The sequence below is a fragment of the Budorcas taxicolor genome, chromosome 25 (genome assembly GCF_023091745.1).
Source record: "Budorcas taxicolor isolate Tak-1 chromosome 25, Takin1.1, whole genome shotgun sequence".
Classification (NCBI taxonomy): domain Eukaryota; kingdom Metazoa; phylum Chordata; class Mammalia; order Artiodactyla; family Bovidae; genus Budorcas; species Budorcas taxicolor.
In genome coordinates this window covers 7,773,274-7,800,758 of record NC_068934.1, presented here as the reverse complement: position 1 = coordinate 7,800,758, position 27,485 = coordinate 7,773,274, and the positions used below count along the sequence as shown (strand labels likewise).

The window sequence follows — 27,485 nt, the reverse complement described above, 5'->3', positions numbered from 1 at the left end:
TCTAGCTGCAGCGAACAGGAGGAACTCTCCAGTGGCGGTGCACAGGTTGCTCCTGGTGAGGGCGCCTCTTGCTGCAGAGCATGCGCTCTGGGGCGCTCAGGCTTCAGTATGAAGTTGCTGCACGTGGGCTCCGTCGGAGAAGGCAGTGGCACGCCACTCCAGTACTCTTGCCTGGAAAATCCCCTGGACGGTGGAGCCTGGTAGGCTGCAGTCCATGAGGTCGCTAAGAGTCGGGCACGACTGAGCGACTTCACTTTCACTTTTCACTTTCATGCATTGGAGAAGGAAATGGCAGCCAACTCCAGTGTTCTTGCCTGGAGAATCCCAGGAATGGGGAGCCTGGTAAGAGGCCGTCTATGGGGTCGCACAGAGTCAGACACGACTGAAGTGACTTAGCAGCAGCAGCAGCAGCAGCAGCAGCAGCAGCACACTGGCTCCGTAGCTGGGGCTCCCTGGCTCTAGGGCACAGGCTCAGTAGCTGTGGCGCACAAGCACGTGGGAACTTCCCAATCAAGGACTGAACCCATGTGTCCTGCATTGGCAAGCAGATTCTTTACCACTGTGCCACCAGGAAAGCTTTAATAATTTTCTTAATGTTAATACTTTATCTTTTGATTATTTTAGGTTCTATAGGTTAATGACTCTGCTGATAGTAGATTTCTTTCTTTCTTCTAAGTATTAATATCTGCTTCTGCTGCTTCATTGCTTCAGGTGTGTCCGACTCTGTGTGACCCCACGGACTGCAGCCCGTCAGGCTCCACTGTCCACAGGCTTCTCCAGGCAAGAGTACTAGAGGGGTTGCCATTTCCTCCTCCAGGGGATCTTAACCCAGGGATCGAACCCAGGTCTCCTGCATTGCAGGCAGATTCTTAACTGCTGAGCCACCAGGGGAGCCCAGTAATATCTACTTTCTTTTTCTTGACTTAGAGTTTTATCTAGAACATCGAATACCATATTAAATAGTAGTGATGTAGAATGGGTCTGTGTTCTAGTTTGCCAGAACAGTGCAGGTATAAATGGTTGTCCCAAGAAAGGCCACTGTCTCAGTACAACGAATGCTTGCACTTTATTTAATTTTCAGAAAATGTGCTGAGAAAAACTGAAAAATTTCATGCTCAGTTTAGAATTGTGGATATATGGAATATATCTTTCATTCCTGATTTAATAGCAGTTCTTCTGATATTTTCCTGTTTATGTTTGCCATAGGTTTTTTTTTTTTTTTTTTGCAGAGTAGTAATTACTGGGGGTAAAGGATATGTCTTGAATTTCTTTTTTTTATTTTTTTATTTTTTATTTTTTTAATTTTAAAATCTTTAATTCTTACATGCATTCCCAAACAATAGAAATTTTTCATCTTACAAAAATTTCCTTTTATTTTTTGTTGTTGTTTTATTGTAATCAGAAATTGTTTACTTGATCAAATGTTTCTATCTTATCTACTAGATAATTACATTTTAATGTAGCAAGCTATGGTAATTGATTTCCTAATATTGAGCAACATTTAAAATCGTAGTGTAAACTGTGCTTAGTCATGAAGTATTATTAGTTTATTAAATTTCAAAATTTGATGTATGAATAGTTTATATGGGATTCTAAAGCTGATGTTTATGGGAATAGTTTATAACTTTCTTTATGTCCTTGCTTGTCTGATTTGTGTGCCAAAGTTATAAAAGCCTCATAAAATGAGCTATAGATATTTCCATGTATATCCATTTTCTATATCATGATAAAACTAAAATATTTAAAGTGTATTACACTTAGAGATAAATATTTTTAAATTCCTTTTCATGATATTCTATCATTATTGGTTTATCTGCATTTTCTACTTGTTTTTGTTTCAGTTTGATAATTTATATTTTCCTAAAATATTATTTCATCTACATTTTCAAATTTATTCATTGAAAACAAAGTTTTACCTAGTGTTTTCTTTTGCATATCTTCTCTTTGTTTAGCTATGTCTCTTTTCTCACAATAGTAATTGTGGTTTCTTTTTTACTTGATTGATTAAGCTTGACAGATGTTTGTCACTGTGTTGGTCTTTACAAGTTAAAAGACTTTGGTTTTAATGATCACTTAAAATTTTTTGTTAGATGTTTGTTTTCTTGTATTAATTTCAATTTATTCAATGTTTTTTATATTTTATTTTTTATCGATTATTGTTCAACTTCTTCAACTGAATGTCTAGTTAATTTATTTTTAGTTAATTTTTTTAATGAATACATTTAGAGTAAAATATTTTCTTTACAGTACTGTGTGCAGGGTTTTCAATAACTTCATTTCTATGTAAGATATACTTTTAGTTAAGTTTTCCTCTTTAACCAAAACTGCTCTTGGAAGAGAGACCCCAAGTTTTTTTTGGGGGGGTATCATTTTTTAAAAAAAAATCAAAATTTTATGACTTTTAGTCAGTAAATGTAGTCTATATGATTTTTGCTTTTTGGAATGTATTAAGATCTTTTTTGTGGTCAAATTCAAGCTTAATGTTTATGAATGTTTCATGAAACATTCATGAAAACAATGTCTATTCTCTGTTTAATAGGTATAAAGCTCTAAATAAATTTGATTATTCATTGTTTTGTTACTTGATTCCTTTAAATTTTATTTTTTTGACTTCTTGATGTATTTGTGTTTTAGGTATACTAAAGAGGTTCTTTGTGACTGTGGAATTTGTATGTGTGTGTGTATGTTTCTATTAATCTTTACTTTGTATGTTTTTAAGGCATATTTTAAAGCACATATTGGTTCATGCTTATTCTATACTCTGAGTATATGTTGTTTACCAATTTAAAATTGGCCATTTTAATAAATTCTAACTTGTGTTACTTCTTGCCAGACATCAATATCCCTATACCTACTTTCGTTTATTTTGCACTCACCTTTCTCAGTGTTTTGCATCTACCAGAGCCAGGTTAACTGATGGTGTTGCTTTAGCAAATAGCATCACTGAGTAACACAGCTGTATTATTCTTTCTTAGGGCCTCTCAGTTTCCTTTAATTTATTCAGACTTTAAATCTATATATTAGCCTAGTCATTCTTGCATTTTTCTCATATTCCTGACCACCACTTTATCAGTTAGAAATGGTTGTATCTCAGCCTTCTCTTATTTCTTAAAATTAAATTTGGGGGGTTTTGTTACTATGCAAAGTATAAGAAAGTATTCTTGCTCTCATCCTGACTGAATAGAACGAGTCAGGATAGTCCCCTGATTTTTTCGCTGATTGTCGTGGATTACTTGAGTGGGTATTTGCAACCCCAGAATAAGCCCTTTTCTCTCTGTATGCATGTAGAGGGTTTCATGCCTCCTTGAAGAGCGGGGTGATTGTAGTAGGACTAGTGATATGACTTGAGCTCTTTGGAGAGGAAAAGTGCATGACAGACAGTACCCCAGCATACAGGGAAGTGAGAGGTGGAAATCATGGCTTTGAACATGCTGGAGTAGGATCACATCAGTGTGGTACGTGTGTTAGATGTGGCCATGTAATTTTGATTACTTAGGTAAATTGGAAAGCATGTGATAAGAGTTTCCAAAATAAATTCTGGATAATACTCCCATAGCCTTTTACTGCTCTTGGAATATGGTTCACGGGCTAGTTAACACCTACTACTGCTACTATTTCATGTATAGCTTCATCTGAGGCTGGCAGAGTTAAGGAAACCATCCAATATGTTGATTGAAAAAGAAAAAGAAAATCTTCTGTTTGACTGCTGGGAGTAAGTTAAAGTGCTGGTAGAGCTCTGAGAAATCAGAAGACAGGAGGAAAGTGGATAATAAAATGAAGAAAGGCATTTCATGATTCAGTAGAATGGCTCTGAAAGTAATGACAGACTCTATGTTTTCTGCTCTGAAATCCTTAAGAGAGCATCATGGAAATTGCAATTAATTTTTAAGATTGAAAGAAAAAGTTGTTTACAAATTGTAAATTTTATATCATAGCATTTTTGAAATTCATTCTATGAAGTTCTACTCTGAGGAGATTACTCATAAAAAAATAAAAGTAAAAATACTTCCAAGGTTAAATGCGTATTAGCATATTTAAAGAAGAGTGGCAAATTCGGAGGTAAAAGCAGCCATTAAACTTGGAATTATTATGATTTACAAACATTTAAAACTCTAAAACCTAGTACCACTTAGCAAGTCAGAAAAGCCAATTTATATATTAAATTATAATTTTCATGGACATATAATTCATAAATTTATTATATAACATCTATCCTGTTACAGAAGCATGCTAGTTACGTAAGGCTTCGCTTTATGTCAATGAGACAAAATACAAGTTATATATAAATAAACCAAATGTGTCTGGTCTATATACCATATATTTGTATAAATATTCATACAAAAAGACTGACATGTCATGACGAAAATAAGTGTGTTTGGTCTGGAGTTAAAGCTAATTTAAAATATTTATTCTTGTGGAGGTTCAGCTAAATTTTCCTGTAATACTTTTTGTTTAGGTGTCTAAACATGGCCAGGAAACCTAAGTCTAAAGTTCTCTTCTTAAAACTTATCTATTGAAATTATTCTTAAAAAATAATGTAGTAACTGATTTCATATTTCAAAATACTTTGAGAAAAAAATGAAGTTACTGTAGTTTTAAGGGGACAATTTCATTAATATAATCTTATTTGCCTACCTATCTGGGGCTTCCCTAGTGGCTCAGCAGTAAAGAATCCGCCTGCAGCGGAGGAGCAGTGGGAGACACCAGTTCGAACCCTCGATCAGGAAAATTCCCTGGAGGAGGGCATGGCAACTCACTTTAGTATTCTTGCCTGGAGAATCCCATGGACAGAAGAGCCTGGCAGGCTGAGGTCCATAGAATCACAATGAGCTGGGCATGAATGAAGTGACTTAGCATGCACCTACCTATCTAGCTAGCTACCATAAAAAAGTAAATGTTTGAGAACTGTTAATTTTTACAAACTGATCATTTACATTCTATACCCCAAAACTGGCTAGCATTCAGCATAGACTATAACAGAAGAAAAATGTTCTTTCTGTGGTCCTTAAGATCAATTTACTAAGTCATCCTAGATGGACAGTTCCAACCTCCATAGGCTTTCCCCCACAATGATATATGCCTTATGTTGGACAAGAATTTGTTGCCACTCCACAAGTAATATTGGACTTAATATATCTAAGTTGCCTGCTGGATATTGACTGTATAAAAAACACTATATTTCCATTGATAGCTATCACCTATTAAGCATTTACCACATACCAGGAATGCTAGAAATGAAATAAATCTCACAGGTTATTTTTACTCATGTCTGCATTTAAATAAAAATGAACTGAGTTATAGAGATGTCAAGGGTATTCATCTAAGATCGTATGGGACAGGGCAATAGAGAGTGACTTTTAATCCTATTTAATGCTGTTTCTACTGCGTCATCTGGTTTTATCTGACCTCCTGTGATTCTAGGGAGTCTTACAAAACTCTCTTGATCTTTAGGAGATAATTTTCTGTATGTAGTCCAAGTATTTCATATTAACCTTAAGTTCACATAAACATATGCCCATTTGGATTACTTAGAAGAGACTGAATTAGAGAGTCTGACCGAAAAAGGTTTTCTTTTGTAAGTTCAGACATAGTTTGTATCAATTTATACATGTATAAGAATAAGTGTGTATATACATATTAAATGTGTACAAATAATACAGGGGAGTAGAAAGCAGATATATTTTAAAAATTTACATTGTCTTTCTTTTCCATACATCATTCGTCTAGTCTGCATTATGCTTTTAGGTTTTAGCTAATTTGTGTTCAGGGAGTGTAAATTTGCTTAAGAATCTATCAAAGTAAAAAGTGGTTTAATAAGTAATTTTTTCCAGAAAAATTATATAGATATGCCCATACATACACACATAAGCATACACATACAAAACTATATAGATAGATTCAAAAGTAAAATATCTATGATGATGTGTGTAAGTCTGCATACATACGCAGACACATATATGTATGTATACACACACATAATCTACATTATTTTTGTGATGTTACTTCTATCAACACAGATAACTGTGGAACTACACCTATAATTTGTATTGGTATTTTCAGAGACACACAAGACTTTTATTCCCTACATGCTTCTTTGTTTTAATATAAGTATTTATTTATGTCTTGAAAGGTATTTGCAGGTGCCTTTGGGGACAGCATCTCTGGTTGTTTTGTGCTTAGTTTACATTTACGTTTTAATCTATTGTCCACAGGCTGCTTTGTAAATCCCATAACTCAAATGTGCAGATTGTTCAGAATTTAAGGTGAATTAATAGTATGGCTCTTTGGGTCACAGAAAACACTATTAAGACAACAATCTAAACATTTAAGGGGAAGAATCTTAAAGTCATATCATAGTTTCTTTTTTAATATTTTTCAAAAAGTAACTGACTTCACAAATACCAGCTCTAACATGATTTAGACAACTGAGAAACAGGCAAGTATATTTTAAAGTACTAAAATAAAACACATTTATACAAGTACAAAGCAAAACAATGCTGATAGAAATGTTAAACTTTATGAAAAAATCATTTGCAATTCACATCAAAATAATTTAACATTCTCTATCATTTTAATAGCACAAGCTGCAACAACAGAAAAAAATAAAAGAAAAACATACACACACACCATCTTAAAACCAAATCAGTTAAAGTGCAGAAAAAAGTAAGTACAAGCACTTGTAGCCCACACAAATCTTTTAGGATTGGCACCATCTCTCTAAAACATCTATATTCTATATAGATTTCTAATTACAACACCACCAGCAGCTGCCATTGAATTCTAGAAATACACACAATATACATAGTATATTTGTTCACATTGGGAAGATCAGTGAAATTCAGCCAACTAGTTTATACATGCCTCATTCTTCAACAGATAGTAGAGCATCTCTCAGGCTTCAGGCCCTCTTTAAAGTGAATTCCAAATTATCTTTATGGTTTTCACTGATCTGTATATTTTTCACAGTATAAAATTGTAAATGGTAACTATAGAGATTCTGACAGCTTGAGGGTTATTAATAAGCTGTGGCTAAATGTGAACTCAGGTAATAACCTTTGAAGTCTCCGAAACACGTACATTTTGCTGGGAGACTGGAACAGGAATTTTTTTTTTTTTTTAAGAGTTTTATTCCTGGTTTGGAAGTCACAGAATTGCACAGAATTATACAATTCATTGACAGTCAGAAATAGTTCCTAGTCTTTCTGATCACATGCTGGTAACAGCAGAAACTTGGGAAAGACTGTTACTAACAAGGATTAGCACATTCAGGGGTCTGCTTTTTTCTCTTTGCTTCAGTCAAATCTCACATGGTTCTCCTTTCCACACTCCCTTTCTGTTCCCCAACCCCTAACCCAGAGAGGTGGTTCTGTTCTTCGCGGTGCAGACACAGTCTTCTCAGGCGGTCCCCACCGCTTCCCACAATAGAGAATGGGTGGACTGCTCAGATAGTCTGTACAACTTGACCGAACCAGGTCTTCTCTTTTTAATCCTGGGACCAAACTGTCCTTTAGGGTCGGTTTTCTGAAATTCAGCATTTCATTGTACTTTCCCCTTCCCTTGAGTCATGCTGGTCCCACCTTAATTATCACTGGGCACCAGGAACAGATTGTTTTCTAGGAAATTCAGTGAAAATAGGTATTCAAATGAATTGCGAAGTTCATATCCTAGCCCTAGAATGAATATTCAGTTCTCTTTTGTACTGTAGATTTAACTTGGAACCTGGTATTAGAATTGGCAAAGAGACAGAGTTAGTATCATTCCAAAAGAAAAGATCCCAAGAATGCATTACCAATAATATTATATATTATACAATGTACTGAATGAAGTGGCAAAGGGTTATATAAATACACAGAAAAATACCTCTTGTTCTCCTCTAATTAGATAAATTATTTTTCTTATGTTGACTATTAATTCACATAGAATTATATGATGGCAATTTATTCACATTAAATTTTAATTTCTAATGAATTTTCTCATGTGGTAGTATACTTTTAAAGGAAATATGTTACTAAAAAAATAGAAAAGGAATTTAATCATGGAGAAAGTTTTAAAAATGTTTTCCTGTTGTCAACACAGTGAAACTTGTATTTGAGAATACAGTGGAAACCAACATAACGGTTCTTTGAAACAAATTTAAAAACTTAGAGCATACTTAGGAAGGTTTCCATGCCTAAGAAATCAAGACAGGAACCCCCAGGTGAATGCCACCCTTTTGATGAGAATCCAGGGATATTAGTATTTACTTCAGAATATTTGTATTTGTTTTTCAAGTAGAGGCAGACATTTGCTTTCAATGAAACCACAAAACTTAGCTAGATTGACTGTTTCAAGAGCCTCATAATATTTGGGATCAAGGGGCTCCAACGATGCTATTTTCAAATTTGTACGGGAGGTTTGATTTTTAAAAAATTACTATTTTAGTAAAATAATGTTAGCTTTTAATGTTTTATATTGGGAGATTTAATATAATTTAATATGAGAATAATTATCAGGAAAGGTAAAACAGTGTATTATGTTTCAAAGTAGAGAATGATAAATTATGGTAATAGATATATTTTCATTTCTCAATCCCGTCTTTTAAGTAGATGTGAAATAAAAAATACCAAATAAGGATATTGAGCAAAAGGAAAAAGGTTTTTATTTATTTTTCTCTCTGCTAAAAATATACTTCTGCCTTACAGCAAATCCTTCTCATAAGGCTACCTTTAGTATAAGGCTGGGTCAACTGGACGTTAAATTTATAGGATACCTCCTCCTTTTATTACTATCCTTATTTAAAAATCAAAAACATTTGGCACCTGAGGATAGCTGTAATGGGAGGAAGAAAGAGATGACAGTGGATGCAGGTCTTGAGCTGAATTCTATCTATAGGAGCCTATCAAAGCACAGATATGTCTATTATAACTTTAAATCTCTTTTCTGCAGTTTTTAAAAAGTGACAGTATGAAGTGCACAAAATTATATTCATAATTATTTTAAAAAGGAAAATATTAGTAATTGCTTTGCCTCTTTTTGGAATGGCTAAGAAAGATTGTGTGGTTTGTATCTGTTAAGGTTCCTCTGTTTTAGTTTTCTGTATTGCTTTGAAAAATCTACATGTGTCATAGTTCATAGCTGCCCTGTTTAAGCAGCCAAGAAAAGTTAAAATCACTGCTCACTGGCATAGCTAAATCTATGCTAAGCCAACTTGACAGTTTAAAGTCTCCAGTGTATTAAGATAGTGTTAATTTTTTGAACAGTCCCTCCAATCACGACAGTGTCTTCATTGGGTCTACAGACCATTCTTCCAGTGGTGGGACTTGAAAAGAACAGAGGAGCTCTTTGTGCATCAGGTTCTCAAAAGAAAGGAATGAAGAAGCCCAAATGCATATTTTAAATATTTTAGCTGGCAATGCATTCATAATGAGTGGCCACATTTCATGAAAGAGATAGCCAAGCTGGAGCTCAAGAATTATTATTATTAGAAAGAGAATTTCCAGCTACACAACGGCACCCCAGTGAGGGAATTACAAAACAGTATTCCAGAAAATATTTTTTGCTACTCCAGTATTGATTGGCAACATGGTGAAATAGTCAAGAAATCTTCCACTGGTTTTCTTGGTTAATGGAGGTGAACTGAAATAACTAGGTGGAATCCAGGATGCAGGCTTTTGGAAGAGGAGGTCACAACCAAATTGGAAAGTGTCTGGTAAAAGCCCTACATACATCAGCAAGGCCCTCATCACACAGTTGCCTGTTGCCCATGGGACACACTCATATCAACGCCTCAGCAAATACTGGGCCCATGTCTGCTTTCCAACGTCTTTAAAGGAAAAAAGGAAAAAAAAAAAAAAGAGGAAAAGAAAGGTTGATGTTTTGGTCCCAGACTTTGAGTTTGTTAGAAAATGTACATTCATGTTTGGTGAATCAAAGAATCTTCTGGGAAAAGAATTAAAGTAAACAAACAAAAAACATTTTTTTTTACAGTTGCTTATTAAGTATGCCTTTCAACCCTCCGTTTTGCTGTTTCACACTCCTTGCTTCCCTAGAGCAAAGCACTTGGGATGTAACTGGTTCAACAAACTCCTCGTGAGCCCTCAAAAGTAGAAGCGGTGTTTCTTAAAGCCCATGTTTTCTAAGGCCACTAGAAGAAAATCTGCCGAAAGATGTGTGGTTGGTGTCTTCGTCGGTGGATGGTAGATAGCACTGTTGATCTCGTTTCCACTGCGGGTGTACGCGATGTCTTCCACCTCGGGGTCTTAAGCAGGCGCCCAGGCCTGTCCTTGCTGTCTGTGGGGACACCGGAGGGTCTCGGCTTCTTGGGGCGGGGGGGGGGGACCCCGGCGTGGTTTCCAAGGACATTCACAAGGACGAGGAGCTCTGGGTGTAATCTCTGATGATAAGCGCGTCGTACTTGGGAGACGATGGGATACACAGGGCTGACTCGGACACCGGCGAGTTGGGGGTGGTGCTCCCCGAGTCCACCGAGTCCCTGAAGGGGGACGGCGGCGTGAGCGCCACCAGCTCCTCCAGGTCCGCCTTGCCGCCCGCAGCCTCGGGCCCGGCCGCCGCCGCCGAGGGGGAAGGCTCCCGGGCGGCGCCCTCCGCCGGCGAGGCCGCGCCGCCGGGGCCCTCGGCGGCGGGCGGCGGGGGGATCTCGGCGAACGTGGTCATCACGGCGGCGGGCAGCTGCATCTCCGTGGGGATCAGGTAGGCCGAGCAGAGCGCCGCGCCCGCGCCGGGCGTCCCCGGGGAGGCCAGCATCATGGAGTTGAGCTCGCTGATGTTGGCCGTAAAGCGGGTCACCACGCTGCTGATCTGCTCCAGCAGCGAGCCCTGCGACGAGCTGCTGCGCGCGGCGGGCTCCGAGCGCAGCGAGCGCGCGTCCTCGTCGTCGGGGAGGCCGCCCGCTTGTCGGCTCAGCGTGCTGATGGGCGACGGCGCGCGCGGCACTGCGCGGCGCTCCTCGGCCTCGGCCGCGGCGGGGCGCGCCTTGGGGCCGGCGTCCGGCGGCTCGGGCCCGCCGCCGCCCGCGCCCCCCGCGCCGCGGCCCTCCGTGCTCTTGGGGAAGGGCTTGATGACGGCCGTCTGGTTGGGGTTCTCCTTCTTGTTGATGTGCACCGACAGCCTCTGCCACAGGTGCTGCCCGCGGCTGCTCTTCTCGTTCTGCGCCCAAGTCACCGACTTGCCGTTGGAGCTGCGGAGAGAAGGTAGACGAGAGGTGACTGCGCGCTCCTCCGTGCTGGTGGGGGGGGGGCTGGGGGGCTGGAGGGCTCGGACTGGGGACAGCAGGCATCCAAGGACACCAGGGGAGGAGATCTGGGAGCGGGCTTTTTGCTGCCTTTGAGTTCAAGGCAGCTCTCTTGTCTCTGGCCTTCCGTTCATCATAACCGCGAAAGGATGTCTAAGGGGATACTAGGAAGCTTAAAGGGGTTGTTCATGGGAGCCCTGGAGGAGGAAAAGGCAACCCACTCCAGTGTTCCTGCCCCGGAAATCCCATGGACCGAGGAGCCTGGCGGGCTGCAGACCACCGGCTCGGAAAAACCATCCAAGAAGACTTAGCGACTAAACAATAATGTCAGTTCCCCCACCCAGGAGTGCGGCAGTTGGTGAAGTTGCAAACCTAGAAGCAAGGGCTTGCGGTATTGTGGTTGTATGTAGATATGCTCAGTACACAGCACGCACGAGCTTCCTAACGTTGGGAGCCTCTGACAGGAAACGTTAGAACTAGGAGCACCCCTTAACCTGATCATCAGAGGGGACCGTAGTGGTAGGAGTCGGGGGTCACCAGGAAGGAGATAGTGGTTCCAATTCAGTTTTTATTCTGCAGGCCAGTGGTTGGTGCATTTAACTAGGGTTTACTGTAAGAACTCCTGACTTGGAATACGATTTTACTTAGTCTGACTTGTGGGGTGGAAAATACAAATTCAGTGAACACATACACTGATTTATAATTAGAACTTTTTTACCTCCTAGAAACTTTCCTCACACATTTATTTTTAGGCCTAAAAGTGAATAACAATTCTGCCAGGGAGCATTGCAGTATTATTGCCCTTGGCACCTGGCATACTACGTTCAAGTTAGGGTCTTGATGAGTAGTGCCTGATTGACATGGTTTCTTAGAGCCTTTCTCCTGCCTTTCTTTCCCAAGTAGTCCTTTCTGGTCTCCCCTTTGGAAACTGAAATCTGCTCTGGTGAAGAAAGCCTCTAATGAGTTGATGCTTCAGACTTATAGACAGCGGCCTGTACCCTTCTTCCCTCTAAAAAAATGAGACAGCTGCCTCTCAGAACACAGACTATCAAGACGTTCACCTATGTTCAGTGGATGTGGCCTGACCTTCAGGGAGGTGATATGGAGAGATCCTGGCGTGATTTACCCCCAGGAAGGAATGTGAGAGCTCTGTAACTAGGGCTCTGTTATGTCCAGACAGTTCTGTTCTAGGTGCTGTGGACCAAGAGAAAGCCCTCGGTAGTCTCTAGACAAAGCCTTTAGCCACCCAATTTGATTATCTCAGCTGGTAGCTATTAAACTTAATAGCATATAGGACTCACCTGTGGCACTTGTCATATACCCGGGACCCCAGAGACTCTGATTGTCTGGATTGGGTCCCATGGGTCCATGTATTTGACAAGCACTCTGCTTCCCTAAAGTGATTGTGCAGTCGGTGTTTCGCAGACTAAGAAACTCTAACAAGAAGGTATCCTTTTTCTCTGGGTTCCCGTTGTTCCCTTGACCTCCTGGCTGGCAGACTGGCCGGCCTTTGCCAGGCAAGGGACCGAATTCTATTTGGAGCCCACCTGCTTTGGGACTGCCTACTGCAACTTTGATAGCCTGTTTTGCTTGAGACATCCACTCCCTTGATAACAGACCACTGTTTTTACAGCCCCTATGACAAGCATACTTCTTGCCTCTTTGCCACACTGCTTCCCATGTCTTCATCTGTCCCTTTCCACTGTGTGGCCTTCCTATTTTTGCTCTTTCCACTGAAATCCCAGTCCATTTAATCTACCCTGTATTTTGCCACTTGGTGTCCTTCAAAATTCTGGAATATGAGATATCCCCGCCCCAACCCTTCCTCAATGGACATTATTTCCAGCTATTGAGGTTTTATGCATCCCCAGTAACAGAAGGGACCCTGCTAACCTATAAACTTTCTAGGGAGTTTCAGGTTTGTTGGTTTTTTTTTTTTTTTTTTTTTTTTTACATTTTTGCATTAACCTGACCTGCTACCCTTTATGTCTTCAGTGCATCACTTTTCCCAAGTGTCCACTAACTTCTGGAACATGGCACAGGAGAAACAGGCCAAATGACGTATGGGATTTGATTGGGAACACGGTTGCCAGCAACCCCGTCTCACCCCCGTTTCTCTCCTGCTGGCAGGATAAGAAAGAGATGAGTCTTTCGGGTAGCTGAGGCCACTTTTGCTACAGGCTAGAAGCTAGAAGTGTAACTGGATTCACTCTACCAAGCTTTACCCTAGGGAAGCTCTCGCCCCCAGCACACAGAGGTTTTGATGGAACATAACCCTAACAGTGACAGTCATCAGAATCCCAGGTAGCCGGGCTCCAAGCCAGGAGAGCGGGTTGAAAAACCTTTGGGTGAATGTGTGAGAAGGAAACGGTCCCAACGAGTGTCGGGAAAGAGCAAATTAGCCAAGATGGGATGGTCAAGCTCTCTCGCCCCACCCTCTCACTACATTTTGTAAATAATGGTTATATAACAGCTGAGCTCACTTAGGGCACTGTGCATGCGCCTCCGGAGGCACTCGCTTGCCCACAGGCTGCTTTTGTTGTGTAGGAATATAGAAAGTGAAAGTGAAGTCATGTCTGACTCTTTGTGACCCCATGGACTGTAGCCCACCAGGCTCCTCTGTCCATGGGATTTTCCAGGCAAGAATTCTCGAGTGGGTTGCCATTTCCTTCTCCAGGGGATCTTCCTGACCCAGGGATCGAACCCAGGTCTCCCGCATTGTAGGCAGACTCTTTACCGTCTGAGCCACCAGGGAAGCCCCAAGGTATATATAAGCTCCACCTTAAAAAGCCCTTGGGGTGGTGTTAGGGCTGTGCTATGGCTACGTTAGGCTGGTGAGGCTGCGGGAAGGGCTGTGTCCACTGGGTCAACCAGGAGAGAATAGAGCATGCCTGTCGCTGCTACAGCCGCGGTGCCGGGCCCCAGAGAATAAACATATATGCAGTTCCTAGGGCTCCTCGCGTTTTCTTCCAGCCTCATAGCTTGCGCCTTGCTCACCACAGGTTCAGTGAACAGTGCAAACAGTGTGATCAGCGAGATGGTTGGCATGGCCGGCAGGATCGGCCAGACACCAGGCCACCTGCACAAGGGACTGCCGCCTTTCCTGGCCACATCTTTGCTCACAGTGAAGGAGCCTGTGGTCACACAGGAGAGAGCACACCAGGCGATCTAAATAACTGGAAATGGACACAGGAGACACCGGAGACATGGAGTCCCTACCTGAACACTTCATTGCCTTTCTTGGGTCATGGGGTATTTTTTTTTTCTCCAAAGCACATGGGAATTAAGAGAAAACTGACCTTAAGACATTAGTCAGGTTACTAGTAGAATGTGAAGATAGGGACCTATTCTGTCTTGTTCATTGGCACACAGCAAGATCTTAATAAAGGTTTGATGGAAGATTAGGATTTTTAAGCCAGCAGGGCCATTGTGTGGTGTCCTGGAAAGTACAGTGGACAAAGGATTCTAAAATCAGGGTTCTGATTCTGGATCTGCCATTCTGAATGCTTACAAAATAATAATCTCCTTTAAGTCTCAATAAAAAAGCAGGTGGTATAGACTTCATTTGGTGAAGACGGTTCTGAGGATTAAAGGAAACAACGAAAGTAAGAAGGTATCTAAGGAGTTATTTTTTGCATTCTATGTGAATGCTAAGTTTCAAGAAACAAAAATAATTTCTACAGTTGGCCCTCTGTATCTGCAGTTTCCCGTCCGTGGCTTCAACCCAGAGAGTCAGGTCTGCTGTTGGTTGAATCTGTGGATGCGAGACCTGAGGCTGAGTGCCGACTGCTTTCGTTTTACTGTGCCGTTTATGTCAGGAGTCTGAGTAGCTGAGCCCTTGGTATCCATTGGGACTCCTAGAATCAGTGACCGGGGATGTGGGGGGCCAATATTCCTGTGCTGTCTTGAACTCTGCTTGAGGAAGGGAGAATTCAGTGCAGAGTGTTTATGGTAATGCCGTAACATATTTCTGGTTGTTCCTCCTTAACCTGACCGACTTTTCTCACCCTAGCTGTCTCCTTGGGTGATTACCTCTACTCCACTAGATTCTACGTTATTCTGCTTCTTCCTGCTCTTTCATTTGCACTCCCTCCTCTGCCTTTTTCTTCCTTTGTGCCTAAATAGTTCCTTTTTTTTTTTTTTTTTGAACTTTACCTTAATTGCTTCTTCTTGAAGGAAGTTTTCCTGATGCCATCCCTGACCGGGTTAGATTCCTAGAGTCCCTGTCTTAGGCACTGAGTAACTCTGTGGTATATCCATCTCATCTGAGGGATGGAGTATTTTGAAGACAGAGACAGAGGGTTCCTTGTTTCCTGTTCTATGCATATTACCCAGTGCATTGTTGTTCTGTTGCTAAGTTGTTTCAACTCTTTGCAACCCCATGGACTGTAGCCCACCAGACTCCTCTGTCCATGAAATTCTCCAGGCAAGAATACTACAGTGGGTTACCATTTTCTTCTCCAGCGTATCTTCCTGACCCAGGGATTAAACCCATGTCTCCTGCTTAGCAGGCAGATTCTTTACCATGGAGCCTCTGGGCACACTCCATTGCCTGCTCAGTAATATTTTTTGGCTCATAATTGCGTGGATAAATCCTTTCTATTCTTAAAAAGTCATACATTCATAATTATTTCTGTTAGAATTAAGTTTTAAAAATTTAATATTAATGAGATTTTATTTCTTTTGTCATATGGATTCATCTTTTTATATAACTCACTGTAATTAGTACTCAGTATGTACAGAGAAAAGATTATTTCATAAATGAAGTAAAAAACACAGATCTGGATACTATCATGAAATACACAAAGGAAGTGTTGATTTCTTTTTTGTCATTCTTGTATCTGAGAGAAACTTCTCAGCTGTCCCTGGGATTCTTCAGGCAAGAACACTGGAATGGGTTGCCATTTCCTTCTCCAATGCATGAAAGTGAAAAGTGAAAGTGGACTATATCCTTTGAAAATCCAAAAATTCTTGTTATGAAAAAACTATCATTACTAACCTCTCTTGTTTGTGATTTTGAATTCAGGGGTAGCCAAGAGAGAGGTATAGTAAGGTTAAACTTACTTTATATAAAAAAGAACTTCTTAATATAAAAATGTATTTAAAAACTACAAAAACCTTATATCATCATTAGCAAATATGTCTGTAGAGTTACATTAGACAATTTTAGATCAATAAAATAATTTCATTAATTAATATTATAAGCAGAAAGTTTGCAATTGCAGTTCCATTTTTTGAGCATTTTCTTAAACTTTAAAAAATCAGTATTTTGCTTTCAATAGTTTTGAATTACAAAGTATGGAAATACAGTTTTTTTTTAAAAATAATGAGGAATCTGATATTGTTTATATTCAGACATTCTAAATTAGATGGAATAATTTCTTTCTGAGCTTTGCCTAAAACCTGACATCTTGATTTTGACAGTTATACTGAGAAACGCACCATAATATATAAGAAAATGGCAGAATCATCTATATAAATTTACCCAGTTACGGTGTAAATGGATGTAAATAGCTGGCTTGCTGTCAAGAACAATTTAAATGGCCAGGATGATGTATGCATTAGAGATGCACGTATAGGGAAAAACACTTCAGTAAATGGAAATGAAGTCAAGGACTAAATTACCTGATAGAGACATAATAATCAAAGCAATAACATCTATTTTCATAGTGCTTTATAAAGCACTTTTAGAAACACTGACTGTCAGAAGTTGATAGGATCAGTCTTTATCTTTCTTCCAAAAATAAGAAAATCAAGGCTCAGTGAGATTAGGTGATTTACTCAAGGTTACACAGAAAGTGGTAAAGTGTGGACTAATATGTCATGATTTTTCAATTCCATTTTCCATGACAGTACATTGCCAGATTTGCTTTCTGAAGTGAACTTTCCTTATTCCATGGAAGAGCGGCCTCAGATGTTATCTGGTGATGATATATGTTTTTAAGGAGATAAACTATTGATTTATATTCTCTTTTATTTACCCCATATCTCTTTACTTTTCACATATTTTGCAATTTCAAGAAAACACCCTGCATATCTCTTTGGTTGCTGACTCAAATAGCACAGGTTGATTGAGCCCCTGTATTGGTCAAGGATAATGATGAAGGAGTTTGAAGCTTGCAATCATATAAGTTAATATTATCAGCCTTTTTTTTTCATGCTGTGATTCAACAAAAGACAGTTGTCCTCTGTATGCATACATACATGCTAAGTCACTTCAGTCGTGTCCGACTCTGTGCGACCCTATGGCCTATAGCCCGCCAGGCTCCTCTGTCCACGAGATTCTCCAGGCAAGAATACTGGAGTGGGTAGCCATGCCCTCCTCCAGGTGTCCTCTCTATAGTATGCTTATTTTCTCTCTGACTTATTTTGAAATACCAGTAAATGAGAGGGGTGTAATGTCAGGGATAGTCTTAAATCTGTGCTGTTTTGAAATTTTTGGTATTTCAATTAATATTGGTAATAAGATCTTTGTGATGCATTTGCCAATGATTTTGATTCACCTGAGCTTTTTATATTGTGGCTGAGAGTTCTTGATATGAGACTTCGCTAAAAGAGGATATAACTGAATTCAAGAGAGGGCACACTTATGGAAGAAGGCTAGCACTGTGAGTTACAGGATTCTGATGGAGGCTGTTTTCCTTTTCCTAGGACCTGGAAATGAGGAAGCAGACGGACAGAAGGAAGGATGCTTAGCATGAGCTGAGCGAGGGATGGGGGAGCATGGGGACAAGCGGTCAGTTTACTGAGCTACTAGAAGGTACAAATCACAAGGGGTTCAAAACCTCACAAAGGAAGGAACCATTTCCCGTGGGAGGGGATTGGCCAGGGAATGCTGCCTGCATACATGAGGCAGACTGCATCGAGGTTTTGAATAATTAGTAGCTTATGGCAAGATTCAAAGAGAGAATGCCAGGAACTGCTCTCCAGGAAGGTTAGCAGTGACGGAAATCCAGGAATCCACAAAGACCTTTCCAGGAGATAGCCAGTAGTCCAGTTTGACTGTGTGAGGATAGAGTTAAGAAGTTAAGGAATCAGAAGGCAGTGTTTAGACCTTTTTGTCTGCTGTAAAAAGTCTTCTTGGCCATCCCAGACCTACAAGAATCTTCTTTCTTCTACTTTCTTTTGCTCTTTTAATAACTCAGTAGTAATCAGCCTTGGGCTTATTATTAATAGCATCTGGGATAGATGGGTGATCTGATACATTAGACCAGAGAGGTGCTCTCTTTGTTAGTGTGTGCATGCCCAGTCTCTTCAGCTGTGTCCAATCTCTGAGAAAATGATATGCTGGGAAAGGAGGAAAGTACAAAAGGTCTTAGCTTCTTTGGGCGCTAGTTATAACGCTGGGTTTTTATGCTGCTGCTGCTGCTGCTGCTTTGTCAACAACTCATGTCTGGCTCTCTGTGACCCCGTGAACTGTAGCCCGCCAGGCTCCTCTGTCCATGGGGTTCTCCTGGCAAGAACATTGGAGTGGGTTGCTATTTCCTCCTTCAGGGGGTCTTCCAGACCCAGGGGTTGATTCTGACTCTCCTGCATTACCAGTGAGCCACCTGGGAAGCCCCTCATTATTAGATGCCCATGTAATCTATAGGATTGATCAATCAGTAAATGATTATATAAAGAAATGCACATGGCTTTTCTGTGTTAAACTTCAAGTGTAAGCATTCCCTTCTGTTCTTTAATATTTTATGCATTTGATCTTCTTTTTTGAGCTCAACTAAAACAGTTGAACACAGGAAGCCTGCATGCTGTAATCTTCTTTAACCTTCACCAAAGCTTCATTGATTGACCGTACTCTGGTCCCTAGTCCTGGTCCTACTTCAGGAAAGTATTCAAGCCTATTTAGTATTTAACTTAGTTAGTCCTTCAGGCAATGAGAAGAAGATTGACATAAACAATAGTGGTACCCAGGGTAGATTTAAGAGCTTGTTTTAAGAGGGTAGGATACAGTTTGAAGATGCTAACAGGTATGGCCAAAATGAGGATGGGAAGGAATATGGATGTGAAAACTACTGTGAAAAAAAAAAAAAGACATTTGTCCTTGTACGTTGAGTTTTTGTTGTGGTGTTAGAGGAATTCAGAGAAAAGGTTGCTCACAGGGGAAGAAGCTCAAAGAAGGATTTGCAAATAAAGTGGAGCTTACCGAGGCCTGAAAGCCTAGGGACTGTTGAAATAACATGCATAAACAAAATCCAATTAATACCTATGCGTCATGCATATATGGCGAAGAAAATAATTCCATGTACTTAATCCTGAGCAGCCCTTCCAAGAACCCCATGGTGGGCTTTTGCCTCTCTTTTAAAGTAGCTGGTACAAGAGCAGTGGCGGCATGCTTCTAACACGGTTCTCTCGGAGGACATCTCTTAGTAAGCATTTAGTCCCTAATAAAACCCTGGTGGGAGGAGAAGCTTTCAGCCCTATTTTAACTGTCTTTGGTCGAATAGCAGCAGGAGGCCTTTTCAGTACATCCCAGGTCCACTCAGGTAGGTTATTGAAGCGCCTGAAGGTCTAGTATTGTTGCTGCTTTAAAAAAAGACTTTTTAAAAATTACTTTTTATTGAAGTATTAATAGTGATTTGCAATATTTTATGAGTGTCAGGTGAATACCAAAGTGATTCAAAATTTTTATAGATTATATTTCATTTAAAGTCACCATAAAATAACGGCTATTTTTTCCTGTACAATATAGCCTTATAGCTTATTTATTTTATACATAGTAATTTATAGTATTGTTGTGACTTAACTGAAAAATTTTATAAAGAGGAAGCATCCAATGAAGGACAGGCAGGAGTGTGTGCCAAGTAGAGGCAGTTTGTTGAATCATCACAGAGTTTTCTTTCTCAAGTTAAGCTGTTTCTTTCGATCCACAATTCAGTAACCTGGACTCGAAACTCTTCTTCATACAGATATGGGTTCTAGGCTTAGCTGCGGTGCTTTGGCTCAGATGAGAAGTTTTTTCCAAAATAGGAAGTGATTTTTTTCTCCTAGCAATCACTATAATGCCCAGATTGCAACTGAGGAGAGACCAAAAGACGACACAGCTGTTTTGTGCCTCTGCTGCCCAGTGTAGCCAGGAAGACTTTGCGGAAGAATCCAGCTTGATTTAAGCCTTGAATAAAACATGGGATTGGGATTGGTGGCAAAGGAGAGTCCTGGAATGATAATAGCTCCCGTTTGAATAGAACTTTCTACTTCACAAGGCATTTATCCCTATATTGTTATATTTGACCTTCTCAATAGCAGTTTGACATGCACTTAGCAACATAGCATTTTTCGTGATAGGTCTGTTCCTGCACTAAACGTGGAACCCTCCTGGGCAGCAACTGCACGCATCTCCTGTGCTTAGTGTGGTACCTGGTACAGAGTAGGGGGCTGGGAGTGTCAAGAAAAAGTGAAAGTGAAGTTGTTCAATCGTGTCCGACTCTTTGCGACCCCATGGACTGTAACCTACCAGGCTCCTTCTTCCATGGGATTCTTGAAGCAAGAATACTGGAGTGGGTTGCCATTTCCTTCTCCCTTTCACTTCAAGATGAAGTCAATTCTTTCACTGTGAATGCTTGGTATAGACAGGTATTACTAACTTGTGTTATAGATGGAAAAACTGAGGTTTATGGAACTTAACTATATTGTCTAACTCAAAAGGGAGACCAGGGCCTCAAATAGGACCCTAAATGAAGATCACAGCCACCACGCAATATTGGCTCTGCGAAGGGCCAAGATGCACGCTGCACTGAGGGGCTGACAAGAATACCTTTGTGGAACAGAAAGGGCAAGAGCAGTGCCAAAGTCTGTGTCTGTAAGATGGCCTGCTGATAAATTCCAAAGCTCTGTGTCGACATTCACCTGAACATGGCGGAGATGACTCCTGAGGGACCGCAGGATAAGAGGACTTCCTTGGAATTTTACAGCAGTTGCTGAAAACTAATTTCTTCCTCTCTTTTTTTTTTTTTTTTTTGGCCACTCATTGTGGCATGTAAGATCTTAATTCCCTGACCAGGGATCAAACCCATACTGCTTGTAGTGGAAGCACAGAGCTCTTTACTAGTGGACTGCCAGGAAAGTCCCCAGAATGGTTTCCATTTAGACAAAAGATTCCTTTTGACCTTAGTTGAAGCACTTCAACTAATGCATGTAGCTTAAATCTGATGTTTGAAGAGTACTTGTAGTTTGTGGCTTGAATCCCACTTGGACGTCTACCACTGACCTGCTTATTGTTAACACCTATAAAAGAGCTCCTCATTTAAGAAGGCAATTTTTTGGATTATTTTTTCTTATTGCATAAAATGGACACATGCGACAGATGGGAGGCACTCAGTTCCAGTTCCGTTCCCCTTGGGATGCTTCACACGCTTCATGATATATCTCTGCAATCTTTCCTTCTTCTCTCCCTTCCTTCCTTCCTTGTATTATCATAAGGACACTTAAAATGAGACCTACCCTCTTAAATTTTTTAGTGGACAACATAGTAGTATCACATCATACCTGTTAGGATAACTATTAAACAACAACAACAACAAAACATTTACAAAGGATAATAAATGTTGGTAAGGATGTGGAGAAATTGGAATCCTTGCACAGTGTTGGTGGGAATGCAAAACAGTATGAAAGTTCCTTAGAGAATTGAAAACACACTGCCACCTGATCCAGCAATCCTACTTCTGGGTTCAGTTCAGTTCAGTTCAGTCACTCAGTCGTGTCCGACTCTTTGAAACCCCATGAACCACAGCACGCCAGGCCTCCCTGTCCATCACCAACTCCCGGAGTTTACCCAAACTCATGTCCATCGCGTTGGTGATGCCATCCAGCCATCTCATCCTCTCTCGTCCCCTTCTCCTCCTGCCTTCAATGCCTCCCAGCATCAGGGTCTTTTCCAATGAGTCAACTCTTCGCATGAGGTGGCCAAAATATTGTAGTTTCAGCTTTAGCATCAGTCCTTCCAATGAACACCCAGGACTGATCACCTTCAGAATGGACTGGTTGGATCTCCTTGTAGTCCAAGGGACTCTCAAGAGTCTTCTCCAACACCACAGTTCAAAAGCATCAATTCTTCAGTGCTCAGCTTTCTTCACAGTCCAACTCTCACATCCCTACATGACCACTGGAAAAACCATAGCCTTGACTAGATGGACCTTTGTTGGCAAAGTAATGTCTCTGCTTTTGAATATGCTATCTAGGTTGGTCATAAGTTTTCTTCCAAGGAGTAAGCGTCTTTTAATTTCATGGCTGCAGTCACCATCTGCAGTGATTTTGGAGCCCCCCCAAATAAAGTCTGACACTGTTTCCACTGTTTCCCCATCTATTTCCCATGAAGTGATGGAACCAGATGCCATGATCTTCGTTTTCTGAATGTTGAGCTTTAAGCCAACTTTTTCACTCTCCTCTTTCACTTTCATCAAGAGGCTTTTTAGTTCCTCTTCACTTTCTGCCATAAGGGAGGTGCCATCTGCATATCTGAGGTTATTGATATTTCTCTTGGCAATCTTTTATTAAAAAAAATTGGAATTAGGATCTCAAAGAGGTATTAGTACCTCCACGTTCACGGAAGCATTATTCACAGTAGCCTAACAACCTGAATGTCCATTGATAGATAAATGGATAAAGAGAATGTGTCCTTTGTAAAGAGTCGTTTTTCCAAAGAAGACATACAAATAGGCAGCAGGTACATGAACAGGTGCTTATGCCTTATGAATCATCAGGGAAATGCAAATCAAAACCACAATCACATCATGACTGTTGGAATGGACGCTATCAAGAAAGAGAAGAAATGACAAGTCTCGCCAAGGATGGGGAAAAAAGGGAACCCTTGTACACTTCGGTGGGAATATGAATGGATGCAGCCCCTGTGGAAAACAGTTTGGAGGTTCCTCAAAAAATTTAAAAAATCACGCTACCATGTGAATCCAGCAATTCCACTACTGGATATTAATCCCAAAGAAATGAAATCAATGTCTTGGAAAGATTTCTGTACCCCTATGTTCGTTGCAGTAGTATTTACAATGGCCCAAACATGGGAGCAATGTAAGAGTCCATGGGCTTCCCAGGTGGTGGTAGAGGTAGAGAACCCACCTGCGAAAGCAGGAGGTGTAAGAGATGTGGGTTCAGTCCCTGGTTTAGGAAGATGCCCTGGAGGAGGAAATGGCAACCACCCCAGTATTCTTGCCTGGAGAATCCCAAGGACAGAGGAGGCTGGTGGGCTACAGTCCATGGAGTTGCAGAGTCAGACACGACTGAAGTGACTTAGCACTAGCATTGAGAGTCCGTTGGTGGACAAATGGGTAAAGAAAATGTGGTTAAAAAATATTATTCAGCTTATTCTATTTAGAAATAGAAGGAAATCCTGCCATTTGTGACAACGTGGATGAAACTCGAGGGCATTGGATTCAGTGAAATAAGCTAGAGAAAGACAAAAAAGTGTTATGATCTCATATGTCCCACAGAAAGGAAAAAATATCTTGCTTCTAATATTCTTGTGAGAACCTGATGTAGCACATTTGTGAAGGGACTACCAGTGTCTGATGCATGGCAATTATTATTAGTTTTGTTTTAGAACATCTCTGAGTATGTTAGAAGGTTAACTGAAGTTGATTTTGGGGAGGAATGGAGACAAGATACTGCAGCCATCCTCACCTGCTGCTCAGCGACCAGCTGCCCGGTGCTCTGCTGAAAAGCTGGACTCTCTCTCTCCTGTGGACTCCAGAGTTTTGTCGTTGTATAGTGTCCTTCTTGTCTTTCTTTATGGCCTTTGTTGTAAGCTCTGTTTTGTCTGATATGAGTCCTGGGACCCCTGCTTCTTTGTCATTTCCGTTTGTGTGAAATGTTTTCTCTAACCCCTCCTTTAGTCTGTTTGTGTGCTTGGCCCTAAAATGGGTCTCCTGTAGGCTTTTCTTTTTTAAACAATCTGCCACTGTATGTCTTTTGATTGGAGCATTTTATGGACTCTGAATTTTGTATAGCTGTGTGTCTAGCCATTTCTGAACATTTATTGTTATTTAGTTTCTGTTGCTTTTAATTCTGTTTGCACTGGCATAGATTACTGTATATGATATTAAACGAGGAGTTAATCTGATAAATAATTATCCTATGGAGAAAGAGTTCCACATTGCTTTGCAGTGATCTGTTTTTCTCTTTTCCTCAATGGACAGTGGGTTTTCAGAGGCATTAGTCTCGGTCATCCTTTCACCTTGGGTCTTGTCAGTGCTTGGCTCATAGTAGATGCTTAATAATGAGCATTACATGGAGGAAGAAGTCATTGAATCAGTGAAAGGCAAAAGAATCCTAGTACAGATATCATGTTTGGGGGTTACTTTCAAATCTGAGTTCCTTATTCACTTAATAATGACTCTTACGACATCACTGTTACTGGATTCTCCAAGGAATTATTAAATATTTATACCCACTAAAATCAGATGCTGCATCTACTAGGTGAAAATCCCTAATCAACTGATTGGGGATTGATCTTTCTTTCACATAATTGGTGTCATGACATAGCAACAGTAAAAATCACCCCTTACCACCCTCCTTCCCTCAAGCACTGAATGGGGGTTTAGATCTATTTCATTTGTTGAAGGAGGGCCGTTTCTCAGAGACTGGGAGACTCAGAGTGGCTGTGCCTCTCCATCACGGAGTCTAACGTGAGCACATCAGAATGCAGGCTTAAGAAGCACAGAGGTGGAATCCCGCTGCTGAGACGGGCAGTGACGACATTGATCGCTGAGGTTCTAGCCATTCCTGGGGGTGAATCATTTCTGTATGAACTCCCACGTTCCAGGGTTCAGAGAGTTCCCGTTTCTTAGAGCATCTCCCTGCTCAGGACTCTCTCTCACTCCTCCTGCAATCAGGAAGACTACTCTGAAACAGACTGTCCCCCGTGAAAGTGTGAACAAATGGGAAATTACGGTACAGTCAGACGGAGAAAGAAAGTTCACCCAAAGGGAAAACAGTGACATAGTGTTTCGGGAAGTTAGACTGTTATGGATGCCTGCAGTGTTCCGAGTCCTTTCCGAGTGTGGGAGTGGGTAGGAGGAGGAGGGAGGGGGAGGCGGTGTCCCCAGGCCCTGCCAGCGCTGCTGATGAGGTCACGCTGTTCTGCTGGGCCATGACTGCATGCCTTGTACAGCTGCTCCTCCTCTCCTGCTAAGCAGTGTGGCTCACAAGGCCCTCCCCAGGCGTAAATTCATAGGATCAAGTCCACTCTGTAGTTTCATCATAGAAACCGTAGGCAGTGAGATGCAGGCTGACATTCCTGGTTTTCTGTGCTGGTTTGATCTTCCCTCAGCCCCTCCCTGGGACTGGTTGGACTTGATGATGGCCACAGAACCACCCCCGATGTTTGCAGAGTAAATATGATGCATGCCTGTGACTCTGGGAAGCAACTGAGGGACGGAGTGGGCGTGGATAAGAAAGAGGGCCTTATCAGCGGATACGAAAAGTACCTACAAAGTCTCATGTAGGTATTGGGTTTCCAGCCCTTCCGTTCCATTTCTGAGCAAGCAACTTGAGATTAACTACTCTAACCCCTTATTTAGAAATAGTTTACACTGCAGTGGTCTCCCCTCTGATATCTTAATATCTTTCTCTTAATATTCACGTTAAGCTTATTTCTTCTGGATAAGTATATTTGTGTGTGTATTGATATGAACAACTATAAGGACTCCTCCCATATACTTTCTCTCTTTGTCAGTTTTTACTTGATGCTAAAGAAATGAGAAGAAAAAGTAGGAAGGGAAGGTCATTTGTTTCTTCTTAAGTGTTCTTATCTGTGGGCTAAGGTGTTTGCACCAACAGAACTTCTTTGGGGCAGCGTACACTGTTCCCCTCTGCTTGCCAGGACATATCAGTGTAATAAGCCTCGCCATTACCTTGGCTGTATACAAACAAATGCTAAATGATGTCTTCCTATTGTAGGGAAACAGACCATTCCAGTGTAGACACACTGCGTGGCTACCTTTGTAGATCTGGACTTGAACCAAGGAAGCTGGCATCCCCTTACTCACGCTCTGTCTTCACCTCACCTGTTTTCAATCAAGGCAGCCTTGAACAAATCTACTCGCTAGGCTGATCAGACTTGAGAGTTCGAGGCGCTGACCAAACACTCACGAGAATACGGCATGCCAGAATTGAAATCTGTTTGCCATGAATAGCTCCACGTCATCTCCTTCACAAATGGATTATTTCAAAACACAGGTTTATGGACTGACTAAATCCGAATGACCTTGGAAACTTGTTACACTACAGATTCCTAGGTTTTGCCTCAGTATATATATGTGTGTGTGTGTGTATATATATATACACATATACATGTATATGTATGGACTCAGCCATACATATACATGTATCCACTCGCCCCCAAACTCCCCTCCCATCCAGGCTGCCACATGACATGGAGCAGAGTTCCATGTGCTATAAACACTGGATCTGTGTTATCCATTTTTGCCTTAGTATATTTGATAGGCAATCAGGTTTGCTAGGTTTGGGAAATCCAGTCTGAGAGAGTGCTTCAAATCAGAAGTCACTTTGGACAGAGCCCCTGTTCTCATCTGGTGCAGTCTTTTCACCTTGTCCTGCCAGCCTTGACACTGTTTGAATGGTTTTCAAGTACAGGAACTATGCCACTCTTTCACATCTGAATGGAAGGACCCTAGGAACCCCAGTAGCAGTCTATTGAGTGACCCCCAGAAAATGATCCATTGGTGGTTGTCTTCCAGATACACTGGGACCTAAAGATGGCTGTATAAAGGGGCATAAGGCCATCAGATATACCCGTGTGCACACGTACGTGCCTACACGTACTCATGCTCTCGCTGTCTTGAGTCTGGGAGCAGTGGATGAAGTCAGTCAAGCTCTTGACCAGGCTGCGAGGAACAATGGCTCAGGCTATACACCACACAGGTCAGGACACCATTTTCACAGACTGCAATGTGACTGGCCTTCCAAAAGTTGTACAGTGTCCTTGTAGAAACTTAGGCATTATTTTGGAAACCAAAAGAAACCCACTGCTGTGGAATCGAACAGTGTTGGGGTGTGAAAGTTCGGCGGGACTGGCTTCTCTCCTTGCCCTGCAGCAGGATCGCAGCCCCTGCTCTCAGCACATGCACACACGTGTGTGCACACTACACTCTACATGCCCCCTTTCCTTTAACCCAGGCTGATTTGCAAGAGCTTCCCTTCCACACCTGTGTATGACAGATGGACTGGGAAATGCCACAGCAAATTAGAGGTGGGGAGTTTGTTCATGGTGATCGGTTTCCCAACTCGG

General features: G+C 41.2%; 1 protein-coding gene across 1 annotated transcript in view; it reads right to left on the bottom strand.

Moving 5' to 3' along the window:
• Window positions 1-10,341: 10,341 nt before the first annotated feature.
• Window positions 10,342-27,485, bottom strand: part of GRM5 (glutamate metabotropic receptor 5) — a 616,792-nt gene continuing 599,648 nt past the window's right edge. The window contains exon 9 of the mRNA XM_052662217.1: window positions 10,342-11,176. Coding sequence (XP_052518177.1) covers window positions 10,342-11,176 — 835 coding nt within the window. The remainder of the gene's footprint in view (window positions 11,177-27,485) is intronic.